Source organism: Centroberyx affinis, unplaced genomic scaffold, assembly GCF_046629955.1.
Source record: "Centroberyx affinis isolate AG114_WGS23_722 - 3 ecotype Tasmania unplaced genomic scaffold, CSIRO-AGI_Caff_v1 ptg001408l_1, whole genome shotgun sequence".
Classification (NCBI taxonomy): Eukaryota; Metazoa; Chordata; class Actinopteri; order Beryciformes; family Berycidae; genus Centroberyx; species Centroberyx affinis.
The window spans coordinates 315,644-336,966 of NW_027279888.1; the positions used below are offsets into that span (position 1 = coordinate 315,644).

A 21,323-nucleotide genomic window follows, 5' to 3' on the forward strand; every position below is an offset into this window, starting at 1 on the left:
AGTCCCTCTGTGACTCAGTACATTGTGTTTCCTTCCAGCCTGTACAGTATAGCCTAGCTGATAATATCCTCCCTCTTATGGACACTAAGATAAGAGCTGTTGATTACGCCAGGTAGAATAGCCAATGTGCACTCTTGCTGAGAAAAAACACACATGTGGTGTATAAATCTGTTCTTACCAGCTCTCTCTGGGCTTAAGGGTGTTTATTGATTAGATGTGTTGAAATCTCCTCCAGCTACGGAAGCCTGATTTATTAGCTGAAATGATTATGTGCTGTCATCATTCTGTGTAACAATGTTCCTAAAGGCATGGGAAAAGTTAAACAGCTAGAAGGCAACTCATCATAGAGTCAATCTAGCTCCTCAGTGGGGAGCAATGTGAAGCCGATGAGCCCTGGATGAAAGCACTCTGGCTCATTGGAGTAATGTTGTGGCGAATCCTGTGTTTACAGAGCTTGCCATTTTGGTAAACACGGATAAAAAAAAGTCTTGACATCCTTCAAACTCTCAACACCCACACGGTCTCATGAAGGCAGGACGTGGTTGATTCTACAGCTTGAACTGGGCGCTAAACTCCTTCTGTTCCCACTAACTGCATTTTGTGTGGCTGACTGATTTGGGTCTAGTGTTTCATACACATACAAAACCCACACATTGTTTGTTTTACTTGTTGCCCTAGTGATGGTGGCATCCCTCAATAGTTGACCTGAATAGATGCAGTGGGGGTAGTGCTGTGTGGGCACAGCTTAGTTTAGTACGTACCGAACTTATAGATTTACATGGTGCTTACTTTCCTTGCCCCCATTAAACCTAGCAGACTAAGCAATGGCTTAGACATGGTCTGCTATTTTCTAAGGGAAATCTGTCCCGGTATATGCATTTTGCGGGACCTTGACAACATCAGGTATACAATGTTTTCTTTGTTAAGATTCATTGTCAGCTGCACATATGCAGTTTGGTGCTTACATGTGCTTTCGCCATAAAGGATCCTGCTATTTGGAACAACCTGCATGAGGTTAGCCACCTCTGTGGCATCTTTCAAATCTCTCTTAAAAACTCACTTCTTTAGACCCGCTTTTACCTGAACTAATAGATGCTACAATCTCCATGTTTCTAAACTGTTTTGAATGTTTTATTTTTTTCTTCTATATGTTGATTGTGTTGTTTTATGCTTAATATGCTTTGTGCTGGAGTGTTTTATTCCATGTATCTTGTTTTATGTTGTATCTATTTATTTCTATTCCCAGCTGTTTAATCCTGTGCAGCACTCTGTTTTGAGAAGTGCTATATAAATAAAGTTATCATTATTATTATTATTATTATTATTATTACAGCATTGTAAAACACAAAGAATGAGAGCTGCAGCTTTGTCTTAAATAGGACCTTCTAAATAGATTAGGTCAATACGTAATGTTTGCTCTCAGTGCCGAGTATAGGATCGGTAACTCTACCCAGCATGGAGGAAGGCTGGAGCGTCTGTGTGTGGCAGTGGGAGTCTGTCTGCAGAGTGACAGTGATGGAGAGAGAGAGACCAAAACAGGGCATACGAAGGCTGATGGGGGGAGGGGGGGTTGAGGGCAGTGTGTGTTGTTTGTTTCTTCTCCGTGACCTGGCTCAACAGGCTGATCCTTTCCTGCTCTGTTAGCTATTTGATAGGCAGAGGGATATATTGCCTCCTCCTGATTGCTTTACAACCCCTTGGCACCAGACCGTCTGCCTCAGGTAGGATCTGCACCTGTGCATTCAGCAGGACTGATATGACACATACACACACACACACACACATACACACTCGACACACAGGTCTGGAGACAGTCTTCTAACCCTCCAAAGCTGACTGTCTCCTGACTCACAATGTGCGGATACTTTATGAATAACACATGTGTAGAATCAGAGGCACCTATACAGTATTGTCTCTTGGACACAGGAATGAACTCAATGCCACTGTCCTGACACTATGAACATAAATATTCCTGCTGACAAAGTGTGAAATTGCAGAAGCTCATATTTATTTCTAAAACTGCGTTCATGCCTTTGGCACAGAATCATCTCCACTGGACAAACCAAGTTATAGGATTATGCAGGGAATTCTAATAAGGCTGAACTTTTGAGACTTTTTTTACACTGTGAAAAATTTGATTATTTTACTAATAAATCAAAGGGCTTCAAAGAGTGACTCTTGCTGAGGGCTCACACTTCTGTCAGATAGTCTTGGGGCAATACTGAAGGTTTGTCATCTGTGACTGGTTGGACCTGATCTGTCACATGTATCCATGTCCTTTCTCCGAGCACAGAGGGTGGGGTTTACCCCTGGCCTGTCTGTGTAGAAGAGTAAAAAATTATTTACACTGAAAGTCTCCGTCCATATAGTTGAGTATTTTCTGTGTTTTGAAAAGCATAAGAGCACTCCTCACACTCCCAATATGAACGAGTGAAAAGTAACCCTGGCTCCATTGAGCGTTTACTTGATAAGTTTAAGTATATACAGTAAGTGTGCAGAGCAGGCTAATTAATAAAAGTATATCACCAGAACCATGATGCCGCCACTCACCTTTACATCCACAGGCTTACAGGGAAGGAGGATTGACCCTTGTTGTGATGCTGTGAGAAAACTGTTGTGTAGTTTATAAAAAGTGTCAAGTATATCTCTAGCAGCTGTGGTACACTTAATCTTCACCATCTTTTATGCATGACTTGGATCCTCACTGCGTACATTGACTAAGGAAGGAAGGAAGGTAAAGCAGGTCAGCATATTGTGCAACCACCTGGCACTGAGACTGACATGTGTTTCAGGGCATGCAAGTAACTCTGTGCACAAATGTATGCAAAATTGCATTTTGTAAATTGAGTGTGCATGCATATGCGTTGCACATTGAATCTGTGCCCACTCACATGCAAAATTTTCACTCTTACCAGAATACTTCACCACTAGTTTGATGCTGACAGATCCTGCAGACAAAGTTACAGCTCAATGACTCAAGCATGGCCTCTTTCTGTACCAAGCATGTATTTAAAGAAAAAGAAAAAAAAAGAAAAAAACCTTGAAACGTCAAACAGGAAAGTCAGGATTTATGAAAGCAGAAAAATGTGTGGCTGCAAGGTTAACCCAGTGTTGTACAAGACAAAATGTACGTACTGATCTCAAACTAAGCACCCTCCCCTCTTCATGTTACCCATCATCACCCCCCTCCTCTCTTTTGGACATGAATACATGTGTTTCTATAACCTGTGAGTCTGTGCATGTAGCAATGTGCAATGCAGGCCCTGCATGTGTCATATGGCCACGGTTTACAAACAGAGTTTGTCTCCCGTCACCGGACACCGGAGCTATTCTGGCCTCCTCTTCCCATGCACACCATCCTAATGTCCGGTCTCCATGTGGAAGTCTGCAAGCCAAGGTCACCGGGTCGCATTCCACCAACTCTTTGGCATTCTGCCCCAGGGTTCAAGTAGTGTGGAAGTGTATGCATGTGTGTGTGTGTGTGTGTGTGTGTGTGTGCATGTGCATGAGTTGTTTGTCTTCCATGCATATGTTTGTGCTAGAGAAGAGCATGCCACAAACTGCATACTGTTAGTGGAGAGACATTGCAGGACAGTTCTGCACTGGTGACAGATAGAGGTGCACACACACACACACACACACACATACACACACACACACACAGGTTATGTTTGAAATATAGAGCTCTTAAGAGACATGTTATACAGAACTGTGATTAATGTAGCTGTCTCTACAGATACTTTCAGCCCTGGCTGGCTGAGAGTTGAGTGCTATGAGAAACTGCAGTTTGCTCGGGGGTGGACAGTGATCCTTCAGGATCAATTGCAGGAGGACATATTTTAGTCTCTCTGGTTGATTTAGGCTTTCTATGAACTTGACACTTGAGCACACCAGTGGAAGTGAAGGAAGCCATTTGTACAGCACAATACTGTGAGAAAAACAGAACAAGTTGGTAGAGGACAAACCCATTCATAGCAATCCACCAAGGGCCAAGACCAAAGAAATTATATTTTTATTAGGAGTGCAGAACCATAGTTGACCAATTTCAGAGATAGTTGGAGATTGTTTAGAGATTAGTTTAAAAATAGTTCATAATTTTCATCTATCACTGTGAATCCTGGGATCCATGCCAAGACTACTATTTTCACCATTCATGCCAAATTTCATGCAAATCTGACCAAATTTGTCCAAAGAACAATACTTTGAGCAGATATACACAGAGTATCAGAGGTGAGTCTCTCTGCTAAACTGACATGTTTGTTTTGATAGCCCAGTGGAGAGCCAGGTAATCCCAAGATGAAAGACACTCTGTTCTGGTCTTGTCTACCCTGGCCAGCATCTGGAAAGGGAGGGGCAGTCTGATGAGCCCACAGAGGAAGACACACACACACAGCAGATCTCTGTCTGTCTGGGGTGGGTGGGACGAGGGGCGTGGGACACCAAGACAAAGCCTTTTCTCCTGGAACAACAGTGATTATATCACAACACCAGTCAGTCACTGCCTCGAGACACATCTGATTGCTAAAACTGCACGCTAATTGAAAAGGACACTTTGAGGGTTTTTGTGGGATCTGAAAGTCAGAGGAAGAACCATTGATTTGAGAGGGAGGATCTGCAGTTGACAACAAATTTGCAGGTCTTTAAATCAAGTGGTGAGATTTAAATCCCACATTCAAGTTGTGATTTTGTGTCTGTTATTTTTTTATACTAACGTCTATTCAATTAAGAGTGACATATCCCCCTGAAACAAACTTGATAAAATACAAATGAATTTTGTATGAAATGAATGAAGATTGTGTGTTTAACTCATGTATTATTTAAATTGATGACTGGTGACTAGTGTCAGCTTCTGGCCGTCTGGTGACTGGTGACTTCGAGGTTTGATACAGGCCATGTCCCTGCACAAACAGCATCCTAAAATTTTGAGGTGGTTTGTCACAGTAACCTCATCAGATTGTGCACATCTAATCATGAAGTTATGTGATGAAAAATGAAAATTCTTCAGACTAGGCGAGCTCATTCTGTGTTTAAATAAAACAGTTAAATAAAATCACTGACAATATGTCCAGTAGAAAAACAGTGGACTTTTTTCACCCGTCATGTTTCAGTTGGCTTTGCATTGAAGAACTCTGAAGGTATTACTAAGAATCAATAAACTTTTTTGTAGTGTAGAGTTGATATATTGGACTCAACTTTACAGGCCAGATGAATAAGAAACTTAATATCTAATTTTTTTTTTTTAAAACAGACTGGATTATTTGTGCAATATTTTATGGGGGAGTGAAGCTGGAACCCAAACAAGGCCGTACTCCAGGACTTCCTGGAGTTCTGTTCCCTGAAATTCCAAGAGTCTTGCCGGAAATCCAACATGAGGCAACAGGCAGCCCGCCTGAAAGGGTCGCAGAGTGTGAATGAGTCCACAGAGCGAACATGGCCGTGGCTGACAGACGGACTGAGTCAGCGCTGCATTCCATTGGAGTCAACCATCCACTTTACCCTCAGCACACGTTCCCCTCCACACACACACACACACACACACACGCACGCACACACACACACATACAAATTCACACATCACTTTTTTTACTCTCTCTTTCTTTCTTTCTTTCTTTCTTTCTTTCTTTCTTTCTTTCTCTTTCTTTTTTCTTTCTTTCTCTTTGTCTCTCTCTCTCTCTCTCACACACACACACACACACACAGATACACACACATATACATATACAGGTGAACCAGATGTATATCATCCACTTTACCTAAATCAAACATTTCCCCTTTGTACTAATCCAAAACACACACTACACACAGTCTAGCTTACTTGTGTGTACATACATAGATTTTGCCTACACACCACATATATCACTCTTTCTATATCTGCCACTGGCTGACTAACTACAATGCAAATCAAAACATACAAGGCTTGAGATCTTTTTAGATTTGAAGTTGAGTACTTCAGAGTAGCTCTCTCTCCCCTCTTTTCCCCCTCTAGCCCCCGGGTTTGTCCATTCAGCTGGGCCTCTGGTGGAGATTCATATACATACAGTATATATAACGAATGGCAAGTACAAGAGAGCTGTCACATGACAATGTCCGGTGATGAATCGCTGTGTGGTTCACCAGTGCTTCCTCACACACTGACCAACACCAGTTGGATGGGGCTGGGCAAACAGAGGCTCGCTGCTGCTCACCTCTGACAGAGAGTCTGTAATGTAAAGTGCATCTCTCTGTGGACATGACAGTCAGTACAGTACATCCCATGCAGCTGCTAATGGATGTCTGGATGCTGGGCAGCCGATTCATCTGCTCACAGACTAATCCACTGCTATTCTTCCAGTCAGTCCTACTTTGCAGGCATTAGCATGTACCAGAAAGTGACAACTGCAAAAACTCTGCCAATCTCTCTCTAAAAGGTTTCATTGCACATTTTAATTGTGCAATTGTGCATTTTAAATTCAATTATACTGAAGTCGAGCTACGTTTTGCTTTCTCTCTCTGCGTCTCGGTGTGGGGCAGAGGGCTGTCTGTTGTGCTGTGAAGGGGTGTGATTAGCCCTGGGTGAGTCAGATACAGGTGTTTTGCAATTTTAAGGAAGGCCTTCAACGCCTTCCCCCTTGTTTTAGGTTTATAGTCGTGAGGCAGTCTGCATCTTCACACGCAAACCTCCTGTCAGTCAGGAGGAGCCAGGGCACACAGGTTATCATTCATCACACTGGAGACAGTTGGAGGGTCTGCAGCTGGAGCGCCTGTGTTTACACGCTGACAGATTTAGACGGGGCTTACGTATGACTGATCTTTCTCACTGGGGATACATAGATAACAGAAATAGACAGAGTTTACACTTGGTTAAGGATAACAAGCACTGATAAAGGGCCATAACAGAGAGAGAGAGAGAGAGAGAGAGAACTGGGTCTTCAGATAAGATACACAGCTTTATTCTTACACTAATGACAAAGAGGAATTTCTGGAGATTAACCAGATATTCCAGCTAGTTTGGACTAAGGGAGTTTTAAGAGGGTCTGAGGTCTTAATTCAATCCAATCCATAAACTTGCCCTGTATCATAGTGCTAGGTTGTCATCATGAGGGCTATTTCCAATGCTTGATAATGGTGATGACTGCTATTGTCACCTGCCTGGAGTAATGCAATGTGGATTTTCCTGTAAGGTCACCATAGTGACGCAAAACCCCTGTGTCTCAAGAGCACGAACTGAGTCATCTATCTGAATAAAATACAGTATACCTGGTGAGTGTATAGCACTTTCAAGGGTTATTTCTACAAGTAGGCCTAATATCTTGTATTTGAAACATTAAGTTATGCCAGACCCTGTGTAAGCATGAGAAACAGTATCATAAATTCTCATTTTGTGTACACATCCTCTTCTATGTCATGTTTTGTTAAAATTACTAAAATTACTAAAACTAAATATAAAAATGTATATTTCTGTTTAGTTTACAGAGATTTACATTGATGTGTGCTGCACTTGTGACTATCATATGTCACTCTATGCTTCACAAATATTTTAAAGCAATAGAACAGAGTTGGCAACCTTAATACTGGACTGTATTGCATCTTTAAATTCAAAATGTCAAAGTCAAGGCTCATGCATTAACATGCTTAAAGGTAAGCCAGAGGACTTCTTCTTAAATACACCACAGCTTTCAGTGGAGTAACTACTGTACCAGTTGTTCATACAGAGAAGGTGAATGAATGAATACATTACACAATTTATAGCATCTCTTTTGATACAGTAAATTTACAACCCCGATATTTTGCCTCTGATGAAAAGAACAGATCTTTCCATGTCAGTTTCCCCCCTTTTCATCTTTCTTTCTTCCTGTTTTGCCTATTTCCCTTTTTCATCCCTCTCTTTCATTTCTCTCTCCTTCCCCTCACCCACGCGGCTGCCCTTGGGCTGGCGGCACTAAAAATAATTGAAATAGTGATACACTGTCAAGCAGTCTTAATGAGCGGCTGGAAACTGCAGAAGTACCGCCTTCATCTAAACCTTATCAGGGAAGGCTGGAAAATTTGGGCCAGTGATGGAGTGATAACACTAATGACAGGGCTGCTCTATGGGCTCGCACATGATGCTTGATGCTGATGGTTATAGGGTGAGCTGCTTCGCCTGTTGATGAGCGGGACAGCATGAGCCAACCTTTCCATTAGATATGATAGTAGACTGCTGGAAAACAAAATCTAAATGAGATTTTCCTAATTGGGAGCAACAAATTCAAAATATCTGAGAGTATGCAATTATCTTACCATTGTATATGAAAACACAAGTAAAACTCCACAAAAAGTAGAAAATAAATTATTTTTATTTTTGCTTTCAATATGATGGTGTACTTTTTGAGTAATGCAAACTCCAAAAATGTCTTAAAAATGATGAAAGTGGAAAAAAATAGACAAAAAAGAAGCTACTGAAAACACAAGCCCTACCCCGCTCACCTAGCGATTAAGAAATAAATGAAAACATATCTTTAATAAGTTTGTGGTGTGAAGCAAGACAAGAGCTATGACTGGCGACAGAGTCAGGTTCCCTGAAATGACTGGGCGTGTGGCTGGGGCAGCTCCTAACCTGCGCTGAGGAGGACAGACACCCCGAGGGTCAGACTGTGGCAGCTGGCATGTTTCTAAAAACAGGCCCCCCCCCCCCTCCTCCTCCTTTATTCTTCGCAGCAGATGCTGGGTTCTGTCTGTCTTCAGAGGAAAGCAATTATTTGAGTCAGAGGGGAAGACGCACCTCACTTTAATAAACCCACATAAAATCATCCGGTGAGTGACAGCCTCAGAGGGTGAGTCACACATGGGGGGAAATGGAGAGTGAAAAGGCTCAACAATGAGAAGGAGAAACATGAATTAAAGACTTAGAGAGGCAGAGTCAGAGCAGAGCTTTGGGTTTCAGACATCTTTCTCAGATTCCATAATTCTTTTTTTCCTTCCTCTCTCTCTTCATGTACAGTAGCCTACTTCCCTTCGTCTCTCTGGCTGCAGGATAACCTGGCTCCCTACCTCCCTATTACTATCTCTCCTGTCTCTAGCTACACTTCTCTCTCTCTCTCTCTCTCTCTCTCTCTCTCTGACTGTATGACTCTAATCCTGTGTTCCATGGCAACTCAGCCTCTTACATAAGGCTGACCTGGTAAAATTCCACAGTGCTTGCTTGCTCCCTGCTCCCCTACTTCCAAAGGTTTCACCCTGTGGCGACAACAATTTCTTACTGTTCGAATCCAGCCGCCCACTCGTGGGATGTTTTTCCAGCTGCTAAAAAACAGGCTACCTCAGTTTAATAAACGAGAGTCTGAATGGAGGTGGTTTCTAAGAAAAAGAGGAGCTTTACCTACTAGAGCCCAGCATCTGAAAACAGTGCGTGTCATTGTTTCAACCGGTTGCTCCTCCTGCTCTGGAGCCTCTTCTGAAGCTACTCATGTGGATTGGGGATGCTTTGGCTGCAACCGTTCTGAAGGATGTGAAACAGAAGGGAGGTGCTGGCCGTTTTATCACACTAACATCAACAACACCCTCATTTGTATTGTTAGGGAGTACAACTGCTGTTCGTCACGACCTGCACTGATATCGTACTTTAAATATTCCACTGATTGCACACTTTAATGCTATTGTGTTGTTGTTTTCTCTCTTTTTATTTTTAACTTGAAAGCAGATGTTACTCCTGTTTGAGGATGTCAGTCACTACCTATCAAGGGACTAGTGTTGGAAATAAGCTGTGGCAGTTAAAAACATACACATGCTGTGCATCAGATGCTGTATTTTATATGGCATCAATTATCTGTGTATGTCCCTTTATAAAAACAATAAAGTACCTATTATGTATAAAATCTGAAAACAAAATGAGGGAAAAACCCTTTGTAAACTTTGCAAATGAAGTCAATCATTATTATTGTTATTTGTTATTTTATTTTGTTTTTTAGGAAATGACACACAGCACCAGTTCCAACAGGTAAAAAACCACAGGACAGCAGACTTACAGAGAGATCACAGATAACTCCTCTGATGAGTCACAGACCAGAGGATGACAGATGAGAGCTATCAACTAGCTATGGGACGTAACTAGACACCACCACATAGTCACAAGCACACACACTCACACACACACACACACACACACACACACACACACACACACACACACACAGACACACAGACACACACAGACACACACAATCAACCGTGACAGATGTAAAGTGCTGTGTCTTTCCAAGCTCACATCCATAGGCCCAAATAGTGTATCGCCAGGAAAATGGATCAGTTGTGTGCATCTGGTTGAGGTAATTCAGAGAAAACAGAGAATGTCTCAAGAGACTGAAAGATAAAAAGAAACAACATAAACTTAAATTAGCAAAATACAGTAATATCTCCCAAGTTCCATTCATCTCTTTCTTTTCCTAAGCAGTCAGATCTATAAAACAGACAGACAGTGAAACAGCCTTGATGGGATGCACATTATGTGCAAGATAACATAAACCGAGCACATCATATCTTATTTTATATATTCAAAACATATGTTTATGTGTTCAACTAGTGTTTTGCACAGGTCTGGTATAGGTTGTATAACTCAGGTCACAAGAACAGTTCTCTCCTGTTCGTTTGTCCATCATGTCACCAGAGTTTACACAGCTGTGACAACCTGGGTCTCTCAACACCGCACATTTACACAAACTGAAAGATAACCAATTCAATCATTACACCTATGAAAAAATTCAAGGCCCTTATTCATTCTTTAACCCTCTCCTCTCTCTCCAAAACTCTCTCCTCACAGTCTGAAAAATCATGCAATAATTCATACACGTACAATGTGAACTCTTTGCATATATTTCTTTGTGATCTTTCTTGGACTTTTTATATCATAGCACTAGCTTCCTCCACAAAATAAAAGACAGTTTCCCCCCTTACTCAGACTATTCACCATGCTCACATAATTCCTTCTGCCCAAAGCCTGTGGGTCAGTGTGAGACCGTCACCCTCTACTCTGACTGGCAGTGATGGAGTCAAACACACTTGTCCCTGATTTGAACTGTGAATGTTTTTCAGCACTGAACACCAGAGGCTGATTTCCCCTGACCTGCAGGTTAGTCACTCTGGAGTGCAAACATCATTTGTTCCAGTCCTTGGATGTTGCTTACACAGTTCTATGAATCAGGTTAATTTGTAGGTATTTTTGTCGAATTTCAGAGACATTTGGTCGTTGTTATGTATGGTACAGTAAACATGCATGGATAAACATGCATAGCAAACCAAGTTTAAACATAGCCCTATTTGAAAAAGAACAAAGGCCTGAATGGATATTTAGTTATTTATACATCTGTAGACATGTATATGTATGTACAAATACAAGTTGCAACACACGCATGTGAGGGACACACACACACACACACACACACACACACATACACACTGGCTAAAGACACGAAGAAGAACAAGTTTTACCGCTGGAAGTGGGGGAGGATGAATCCTTTATTTAACCCTTCAAGGCGAGGTAAAAACACCTTCACAATACGCATGTGGTTAAGCTGTGATAACATGCACAAACTGTTCAGAATGAATAGTCTAATGTAGACTGAATGGTGTGTTACACCACAGCTGGTTCAACCCTGGCCAGCCTCCCCCGCTGTGGCACAACAGGATCTCCTCGTTCCCACATTTCCTCCAGCATCATTGCCACAGAGCTGATCAAGACAGATGGCCTCGTGTCCGGCAGCACAGTTCAGTATTCTACTGCCTGGCTGCGCTGGTTGGCTGGCTGGCTGGCTGGCTGTCCTCTCTCTGCACAGAGAGGCTGGCTAATAATTTGTCAGCCCCTGTGGGGTATGAGGCCAGCATGTCAACAACGGGCCCAGTGTTCCTCAGGCCAACGATGGAGATTAGAGAGCAAGGCTGATCCGGCCGCTCTGCAGGCGAGGGGGTGCAGTGGAGGGAAGGAGGGGAAAAGGAAGCAATGGAGAGAGAGCTGTATTCCTGGGTCTCTCTCGAGGGAGGGAATGAGGCAGACACTGTGTTTTGCAACAGTCACAGCCATCAGAGACAGACAGAGGGGGCACTAGTGGAGTGTTATCTGTTTGCCATCCACAGTGAGTTAACACTAGCACAAATGCACAAAAGCACACTAATGAGTACTCTTACGCATTAGAGTGTCTTCACATCAGGATGTGCATGACTTTCTTTTGATGCAAAAGAGGCAAAGAATGTTTGTTTTCTGAATCTGAGTAGTGTTGTGCAACAATGTTCCTTCCTATGCAGGTCATAAAGTTAACCCATGGAAATCTACAAACACAGAAACACGTTTCAGGTTTGCAGGATGCAACATGTTTTTTCAGATTCAGAACAAACCGTAACATTGGGACCAAGAAATTCATTTACGCATTTACGTAGGTAAACTCCCCTCTGTTATCAGTTGTCCAAACAGCCCTAAGCTACACAGTGTACCTGCTGCCCACACACAGCAGGCAGCATCTACCCTCACTCCATCACTGGCTACACAACAGCTCTCCTTCTGATTTTCCTCACCTCAGGCCTCCAACTCCTCATAACATAAATATCCCCCATCTGTATGTAATAACACCGAACATCCATATATCAACAGGCCTTCACATGGCAGACTGTGTGAGTTATATAGGTGGAGATGATAAAATACACACAACTGACATCTAGTGGTCAACCTATGTAAATAACATCTGCGTCCACACTGATAAAGTGCTGGGGTTCATATGCATGGAAGTTATATGGCCAGTATACAGACAGAGGATTAAATATGTAGCCTACTATTTATAAGTACACAACATTGTGGGTGTGTGTGTGTGTGTGTGTGTGAGTGTGTGTGTGTGTGAGATGTTGCTGCGGGTTATCCATGGTAGTTTCCTAGAGCTGTATCACACAACAGGCCAAAAGGTGAATTCATGCCTGACATACAACCAAACATAAACAAGATGTTAATCTAAATCTTCTGTCTGTGCACAAGTACAATGCAGCAATACTGCCTCTTCCACCAACATTGACGTGTACACAAGATCCAGTCAAGCACTTTTAACTGTTTCAGCATAAAGTTGCTCCTGACTTTTCATCATGCAGATAAAACACGGAATGCCAACTTGTGAAAAAAGAATGAACTGAAAGTAGAAAGAGTGGACACGCTGTACTAAAGGAAAACATTGAGTTACATCACCGGTGTTGCCTGCTTGCGTCAAGATGCCTAACAAGATAGCCAAACCCTTCCTGTCACTGATACATCTACGTCATTGATACATCTACAAATCAAGCTGGTTAACCTCAAAAGTGACCAGTGATCATGAAAGCTGTAAGAGAAAAAAATAGCTAATAAAAGTATAGAAAAGTTGCAATCATAGATAAAATTACAATGAGCCAAAGCAGTGTACACTGAAAGTTTGTGGTTGAAATGCAATACACTCAGTAAGTGTGTATTGTTCCATGCAAAACCATTGGGAAGAAGTGAGGCATTCTGTCTTGCTGTTCACGGACAAACAAAATGGCATGCAAAATGCCATTATCCAATAACAATTGACTGAATACAGAACATTATAGATAAAAGAAACAGCTTTTTCATTACTATACTATCACTTCCATAACTACTGTAAGGACTCAAATAGAGATCACTGTTCTATCATAAGAACTGTAAGAACTATACAGTTCATACTGGACAAAGCTATGCAAAGGGTATGTGAGAGCTGTGGTATGAAGGACGAGGAAACAGCTGAGTTGTCTGGTCAATATGAAGTACTATCACGCATTTGATTTCTTTTGATCCTTTGATAATGATACAATAAGGGACTGCCAACAAACAACAAACACAGAATTTAAAATCTCATCTTCCCAATAACCATGAAGACTCCTAATGACTCTTAACACCACAAACAAATGTCAGGAAAATGCACCGGAAAACGAAACACCACCTGCACACAACCAAGGAATCACAATTCACCACCAACTTTGTCAATAGTCACAAACCCAATGATTCTTGCAATCAGGCTCAAATCATTGATGAATGATCATTGGAAGTTCGCTAGTAATTTAAAAGTTAAAGTTCGGAGGTGCAGTGGGTAATTGCTTTGTACTGAGGCTTCCTCTCCAACTTGAGTACCACATTCGCATTTTCAAGTCATTAGTCAAATCAACATCCCATGTGATATGGTCAGATGCGACCCAGAATAATACTTTTGGTGGCATGGGGCAAATAACTTGAGGTAGACCTGTGTAGTATCAGCTGTACCAAGTCTATCAATAACTCAGCACTGGTAAAAGGGCAGGCATAGGAAATCCCTCTCTCTATTGACTCTCTCTGACTCTCTTCCTATGAAGGTGAGTTTGCAGACATCAATGCGTTGTTTGGTAACCGAGCTGACTAAATCCAGTTTGTCCTTATAATCTAATACTGTAAATAAACATCCTTCTCATTCCTGTCCTTCTGCCTCTCATCCTCTCAGCATTGCTATGCCTCTCAAACTGCTGGTTCTCTACTGGGTGTTTGGACTGGGCTGCAGTTTGAGTTCACCTGAATGGTTCCATAACATTTCTGCCTATCTCTTCAATTTGTCGGGGGACATTTTGCTCGGAGGGCTCGTGTCTATCAACCAGCTCAGCAGCACCCTGAGTCAGAGAGTGGAGCCTGACGACATCAGCTGTAACGTGTTATAAAAATGAATAACCTAGTTTATCTAATTTTCCCTCCCTGTACTTCATCTGTGCAGGACAGATGAGCAAGTGCTAGGTCTTGCTGCGGTGATGAAATATACTGCGGATAAGATCAATGCCAACTAAATACTGCTCCCAGGTATTAATCTGGGTTATGAGATCTTGGACTCTTGGATCTTGGAATAAGCAGGTTAAGGTGGTTAAATGAATGAAGATGGAAACCCACACCTTTATCTCCCCTCAAACTGACCACTGAAATCACAAACAAAACAACAATATGTGCAAAGGTACATGATTACAAAGCATGTAACTCATATAACATATAACTTCTTAAATGTCCCCTTTCTGGACCTACAGTAGCAAGATAGTAATAAAAAGTATGAAGTTAGTTAAATTGAACTAGCAATCTGAATGGTATATTGGGCATTTCCCATAATATGAATGTGTGTAATGTGTCATAAGTCTCATTCACCTCAAAAGCACACCAAATACATGGATAATATTTCTTCAAAAGCAACCTTCAAAAGCACATACGTGTAGATCTATGCAAAAACCTTGGGAGGAAATATGTCAATTTGCTTGTATGGATGAACAACATTACATGCAAAAGTGCATGCAAAATCCTATAGTAACAAAATACACTGAGGTGGAATGCAAAACATGACAAGAGAAAAGAAAAAACATGCCAAAAAAAAGTCTTAACATGTATTACATTGTATTGCAAACAATAATGTAAGGGTTAAACAACTAACACTTATTACTGATTTTTATACCAGCACACAGCAGTAATGGGACTAATGTAGTGTAAGGAACCCACACAAACTAATAACATAATAGCATTCACACAGTCACAAATGTGAGGCTTTACTGTGATAACAAGCCGGGGATTTACTGTACGTGCTCATCTCCTGACTGATAGTTAAACCAAAGAGACTTAAAGACTAAACCACAACCAAATGTCAGGAAAATACTCCGGAAAGACTACTACCACCTGCAAAACACACACACACGAAGTTACAAAGCGAGTCTTCCCTCCTTTCTTTCTATCTATCCCCCAAACCTGTGAAACAACATGATGCCATTAAATAAGATGCCACCATACGTATGACACAATTCATTCAGTACTTTGGCAATATCATTCTAGATTAAAATGATAATATTACTGCTATTACTACTACTACTATTCTTCTTCTTTTCCTGGCAGCAACAATACTACTACTACTACTACTACTAATAATAATAATAGATAAATAATCATAGATAATCATAGATCGTTATAAAGGTTTATGGGCATGTTGAGGTTTCATTTAAACTCTGAGAGTACCACACATGTAAATGTGGGTCAATATGATAAGCACTGTGTTCTCACAGCACTTGCAACAAGTCATTTGGTATCACACATCCAGTTGGAGAGGGAGGGGAACGTCCCACTGCACCATCTCACTTTGGGGCTTACGGGTGAGTTTGCATATAATAATCATACGACTCATCCCTCTGTCCTCATTCTCCTGTTCACCTGCAGCATGGCCATGCCTTTCAAACTGCTGGTTCTCGGCTGCGTGTTTGGGCTGGGCTGCAGTCTGAGTTCACCTGAATGGTTCCAGAACATTTCTACTGATCTCTTCAATTTGCCGGGGGACATTTTGCTCGGAGGGCTCTTCCCCATCAACCAGCTCAGCAGCAACCTGAGTCAGAGAGTGGAGCCTGACAACATCAGCTGTGGAAGGTTTGGGAATACAACATGTCAAATAGTTGATCCAGCTTTTTGCTTTGTCAATATATCAGATTCTACAATTTCTAACAGTATGTATGCTTAATCTAACCACCAAAGCTTCAAATTTATCTTTTCTGTCTGTGTGGTCCAACAGCTTAAATGAGCATGGACTGGGTCTCGCTCTAGTAATGAAATATACAGTGGATGAGATCAATGCCAAACAAATGCTGCTCCCCGGGATCAAGCTGGGCTATGAAATCTATGATACATGCAGACAATCTGCCGTCATTGTGAAGCCTACTATCTCCTTCCTCACCGAAAAATCCATCAGAGAGTTGGCCGTCATGTGCAATTACACCAACTATGAGACCAGGATAGCGGCTGTAATTGGTCCTTATAGCTCAGAAATGGTCTCAGTCATAGGAAAACTCCTAGGATTCTTTCTGATGCCACAGGTTTGGTCACAAATATATACAAATATATCAGTTTTCTCCATCAATTATTGTTTAAGTTAAGTCTAAGTTTAAGTTAAATCTAAATATTGGCCACTGCAATGTTTTTTGTCTCACAAATCACGTTGTAAATCAGAAAATCATTCAGTATTATCAAACAGAGCTAGAATTAGAATCTTAGTTTTCATTTTTTTTACTTTTTAAGTGCTGTAAAAGAAACAAGTGCTGAAAAAAATGCCCACTTGTATTGCAATTTGTACTGAAACCTCAATAAATAGAGCCCATAGGCCTTTTTGTCAATATTGTGCAGCCCTAAGTAACATTGTTTGCAGCAAAATAGCATGATTTTCTAATGTGTTATAAAATTAATTCTTCTCTCTTTAGATTAGCTATGGTGCCACCAGTGACAAATTCAGTGACAAGTTTCTCTACCCATCACTCCTGCGTACGGTACCCAGTGACAAAGGGCTAGCAGAGGTCATGGTCCAGCTGCTGAGACTGTTTCAGTGGAACTGGGTAGCGGTGGTGGGCAGTGAGGATGAGTATGGACAACAGGGTCAGCAGGAGTTCTCCAGATTAGCAGCAAAGATGTCTATCTGTGTGGCCTATGAGGGGCTGATCCCCATATACAGTGACGCTGAACCAGCGGTCAAAAACATCCTGGACAATATCCAAGCATCCAGTGTAGGAGTGGTAGTAATATTTTCCCTCGCAGAGCCAGCTGAAGTCTTCTTCAAAGAGGTCAGTGAAGTACAGCAATATGATTATGTGAGGAATTAGTTTTGACAAGTTTAAAAAGTTGTGGGATGATTCTATTTGTGCTAATCATCCAATTCATCCAATTCAATCCAATCAGGTTATCAGGAGGAGTATGACTGGTGTGTGGGTTGCCAGCACAGCTTGGGCTATCCATAACCGTCTGACTTCCCTTCCCAACATTCACACAGTCGGCACAATAATCGGATTCACCGACAAGATCCAGACCCTGGGTCTGCTCACCACCTACACAATGGAGCTCTTCACCAGACTAGGTGAGGAGAGGACAAAGCCTAATTCCAATCCCCACAATCCCTGCCCACAATGTTGGAACTTGTCACCTGAAAATATCAGCCTGGTGACACAACCTGTAGTGCAGCGCACAGCTTTTACTGTGTATGCTGCCATCTATAGTGTGGCACAGGCACTGCACAACATGCTGGGATGCAATTCAACCGCCTGTATGTGGGGAGCTCAAAGCAAAATCTATCCTTGGCAGGTGAATTTAAACCCTTTTTGCATATTTTCTATTTGGGTGACTGAAGACAACTTTGAATTTCATAAAAACTTTTGTAGTATCAATCTTATTAAAAAAATGAATAATATCTTCTTTTACAGCTGTTGGAAGTATTGAAGAATGTTTCTTTGGACTTAAATGGAACGCATTTTGTTTTTGACAGTAGTGGTAACCCAAACATAGGATACAACTTAGTGGAGTGGGTCTGGGAAAACACAACTTTGCATTTCATAGACATTGGAGCCTTTAATGGGACACTGCACATCAACCAAACCCTCTTCAAATGGCACACTGACAATTCAGAGGTAATTTCAGAATTTTACTTCAAATCTATATGCACAAGACAAGCTTTGCGATTAAATCACACCTAATTTTAATCAAATTTAGGTTCCTGAAATGGTGTACATTGGACTATAAAAATCCTTGTGTACTAATTCTGCTGCAGGTCCCTCAGTCCACCTGCTCAGCAGCATGTCTGCCAGGACAGGTGCGCAGAGTAAAAGGCTTCCATTCTTGCTGTTTTGATTGCATTGACTGTATGGCAGGCACTTTCCAAGCAAAGACGGGTAAGTGATTGTCTCGACATCTATAAAATACTTCAGCCATTTGTAATGATGATGAGATCAAACCTTGCGTCGCATTCAAGTATGGTTTGATTTCATTTTTAGACGCTGTAGCTGTTATTCAAAGCTAATTCTTTGTTGTCCTTCCTGACTCTAACCATCTTGTGCTGAATGTGAAGAAGACTGAGGAGATGGTTTTTGACCCCAAAGCACTAGGGGGGCATAGGCCAGTGGTTATTCATTACCAAACTATTACTCAGGTCTGTTCCTATAAGTATCTGGGGGTGCATATTGATAACACACTCAGCTGGAAGACCCATGTCGAAAGTCTCTGTTCCAGACTGCAACAGCGGATACATTTTCTACGTAGACCAGTGTTAGAAAGTATCATATGATATGGGATAACAGCACTGTATGGTAATTAGTCCATACAGTTGAAATCACAGATTGCTTGTCTATAACAGGCATTCAAAAACACCCATCCCTTCAGATGATTTATGAGCAGTCTCTTATCAGACAGGCTCGGAAAATAGTGTCCGATCCTGAACTCACATTCTCCACCCCGGGTACCAGCTTTTATCTTCTGGTAGAAGATACAGGGTCCCTCAGTGCGTGTTACAAATATTCATTCATGTCCATTAGGTCTAAGGGTTGTGTAATACAGGGATGTGCAATATGAGGTATGCAATTTGGTTCTGTCGCTATGTTGATGTTGTGTTTTTTTGTTTTTTTGATGTTTTGTTTTGCTATGTTGTGTTTGTACTGTGGAACTACAGCAAGGAGTCCAAGACATATTTCCCTAACGGGAGAATTAAAGTCAATCTTATCTTATCTTAACGTATCTGTTTTATATTCCATCAAGAGCCCTCAGGTCTTCTACTGCTGGTTTGTTAGAAGTACAAAACTCCACTCAAAAGAAGATTGTGGATGCAGCCTTTTTTAACTATACTCCTAAACTGTGGAACACCCTGCCAAAGAATATTAGAGAGGCGGGCTCTGTAAGCATTTTCAAACGACTGCTAAAAACGTATCTTTTCAGCTTAGCTTTTAATTAGCCTTCATTTTAACTGTTTATGTTGATTGTGTTCTTTTATCTTTCTATTTGATTTGATTCTTTTAATGCAATGCATTTTGCTTGTTCTTTTATATTTTATCTGTTTTTTATCTGCCTTCTATTGGTGTAAAGCAGAGCTGCATGTTGTGTATGAAAGGTGCTATACCAATAAAGGTTATTATTATATCATCATAGAGGACATCCAGTGTACAAAGTGTCCTGAGGGCCAGTGGTCCGTGACCCGCAGCACCAATTGCACTGAACCTACCTTTGACTTCTTATCCTGGGGCGAACCTGAGTCCCTGGCGATGATGCTGTCTGGAGTGGTGCTGCTGGTGTGTCAGGGGTCAGTGGGGGTCGTGTTCCTGAAGCAGCGAGGGACGGCACTGCTGAGCGCCTCTGGAGGGGCCCTGAGCGGCGTGGCTCTGCTCGGCCTGACGGGAGGCTGCCTCAGTCTGCTGCTCTTCCTGGGACCGCCGGGGGACGTAGTGTGTCGACTGCAGCTGCCTCTCACCTCCATTTTCCAAACAGTGGCCCTCTCCGTCATCACGGCCATGTCGCTACAGGTGAGGAAGGACAGGTGGAACACAATGGTACAGTAGGACGAAATGAAGCGTACTCAGTATAACCCAGCTGCGAAACCTTGTTTTCACACAGATACTCTACGTGACAGAGTTCCCCCAGAAGGCCGCCTCTCACCCGGATGCAATAAGAGGTCGAGGAGGCTGGCTGCTTCTGCTGGCCTGCTGTTGTGTGCAGGCTGCTATCTGTGGCTGGTTTGTACACGATGGGTCCTTGCTGTCTGAGCACCTGGCCAAAATGAATATAAACTTTGTGAGGAAGTTTCTGTCATGCCCATTGGAACCAATGTTAGGATTAGTCCTAATGCAAGGGTTAAACGGTGCCTTGGCCCTTATCTCATTCATGTGCACCTTCATGGCGGTGAAGCCTATCCGACAGTACAACCTCGCCAGGGACATCACCTTTTCCACCTTGATCTACTGCGTGATTTGGGTGACCTTTATCCCCATCTATATTAGACCGGGTGACAAGTCCAAGTCCATTGTCCATGTGTCTTTCAGCTTGGCGAGCAACTTGGGACTTTTGGCAGGTTACTACTTCCCAAAATGCCACCTGCTGTTGAGGAAACCTGAGCTCAATACCTCTGACCACTTCCGCACCTTTCTGGAGGGAGCCCCACCCACACCTGAGGAGGAGCCACAGCCAAACCCACAGCCACAACCAGGGCAATAATCTGAGACACTGAGTCTCCCGCTGATGGCTTGCAGTCAACAACTTGTTGACATTTTGCATTAATGTACATAGATCATTACACAGATAAAAATAAAAGTGCTTTGAAACAGACTACAGAGGAGCGTGTTTCTTTGCCTGTAATAGGCATAGGAATGATATTGATCACTTTCCCTAGTAAAAGTAAAGCATAAGTTTTGCATTCAGCATTGCATTGCTTACTAACAAAAAATGACAGAATGTTACTTATTATGCATTTGCAGACATTTAGACCTACCATGCTACTTCCTATTTATTATTTTCGTTCAACATCGCTTTTAGCCGTCAGAAACAGGACATGTGCCGCTCCTCGCGCTCC

General features: G+C 42.0%; 1 protein-coding gene across 1 annotated transcript; it reads left to right on the forward strand.

Annotated features, from left to right (window-relative positions):
• The first annotated feature begins 16,181 nt into the window (after positions 1 to 16,181).
• tas1r3 (taste receptor, type 1, member 3) lies at positions 16,182 to 21,046 on the forward strand. The gene is made up of 8 exons (XM_071526371.1): positions 16,182 to 16,384; positions 16,527 to 16,827; positions 17,209 to 17,565; positions 17,681 to 18,079; positions 18,199 to 18,402; positions 18,543 to 18,663; positions 19,910 to 20,280; positions 20,372 to 21,046. The coding sequence occupies exons 1-8, from the start codon at positions 16,182 to 16,184 to the stop codon at positions 20,966 to 20,968; spliced, it is 2,553 nt and encodes an 850-aa protein (XP_071382472.1). The 3' UTR covers positions 20,969 to 21,046.
• Positions 21,047 to 21,323: the final 277 nt, after the last annotated feature.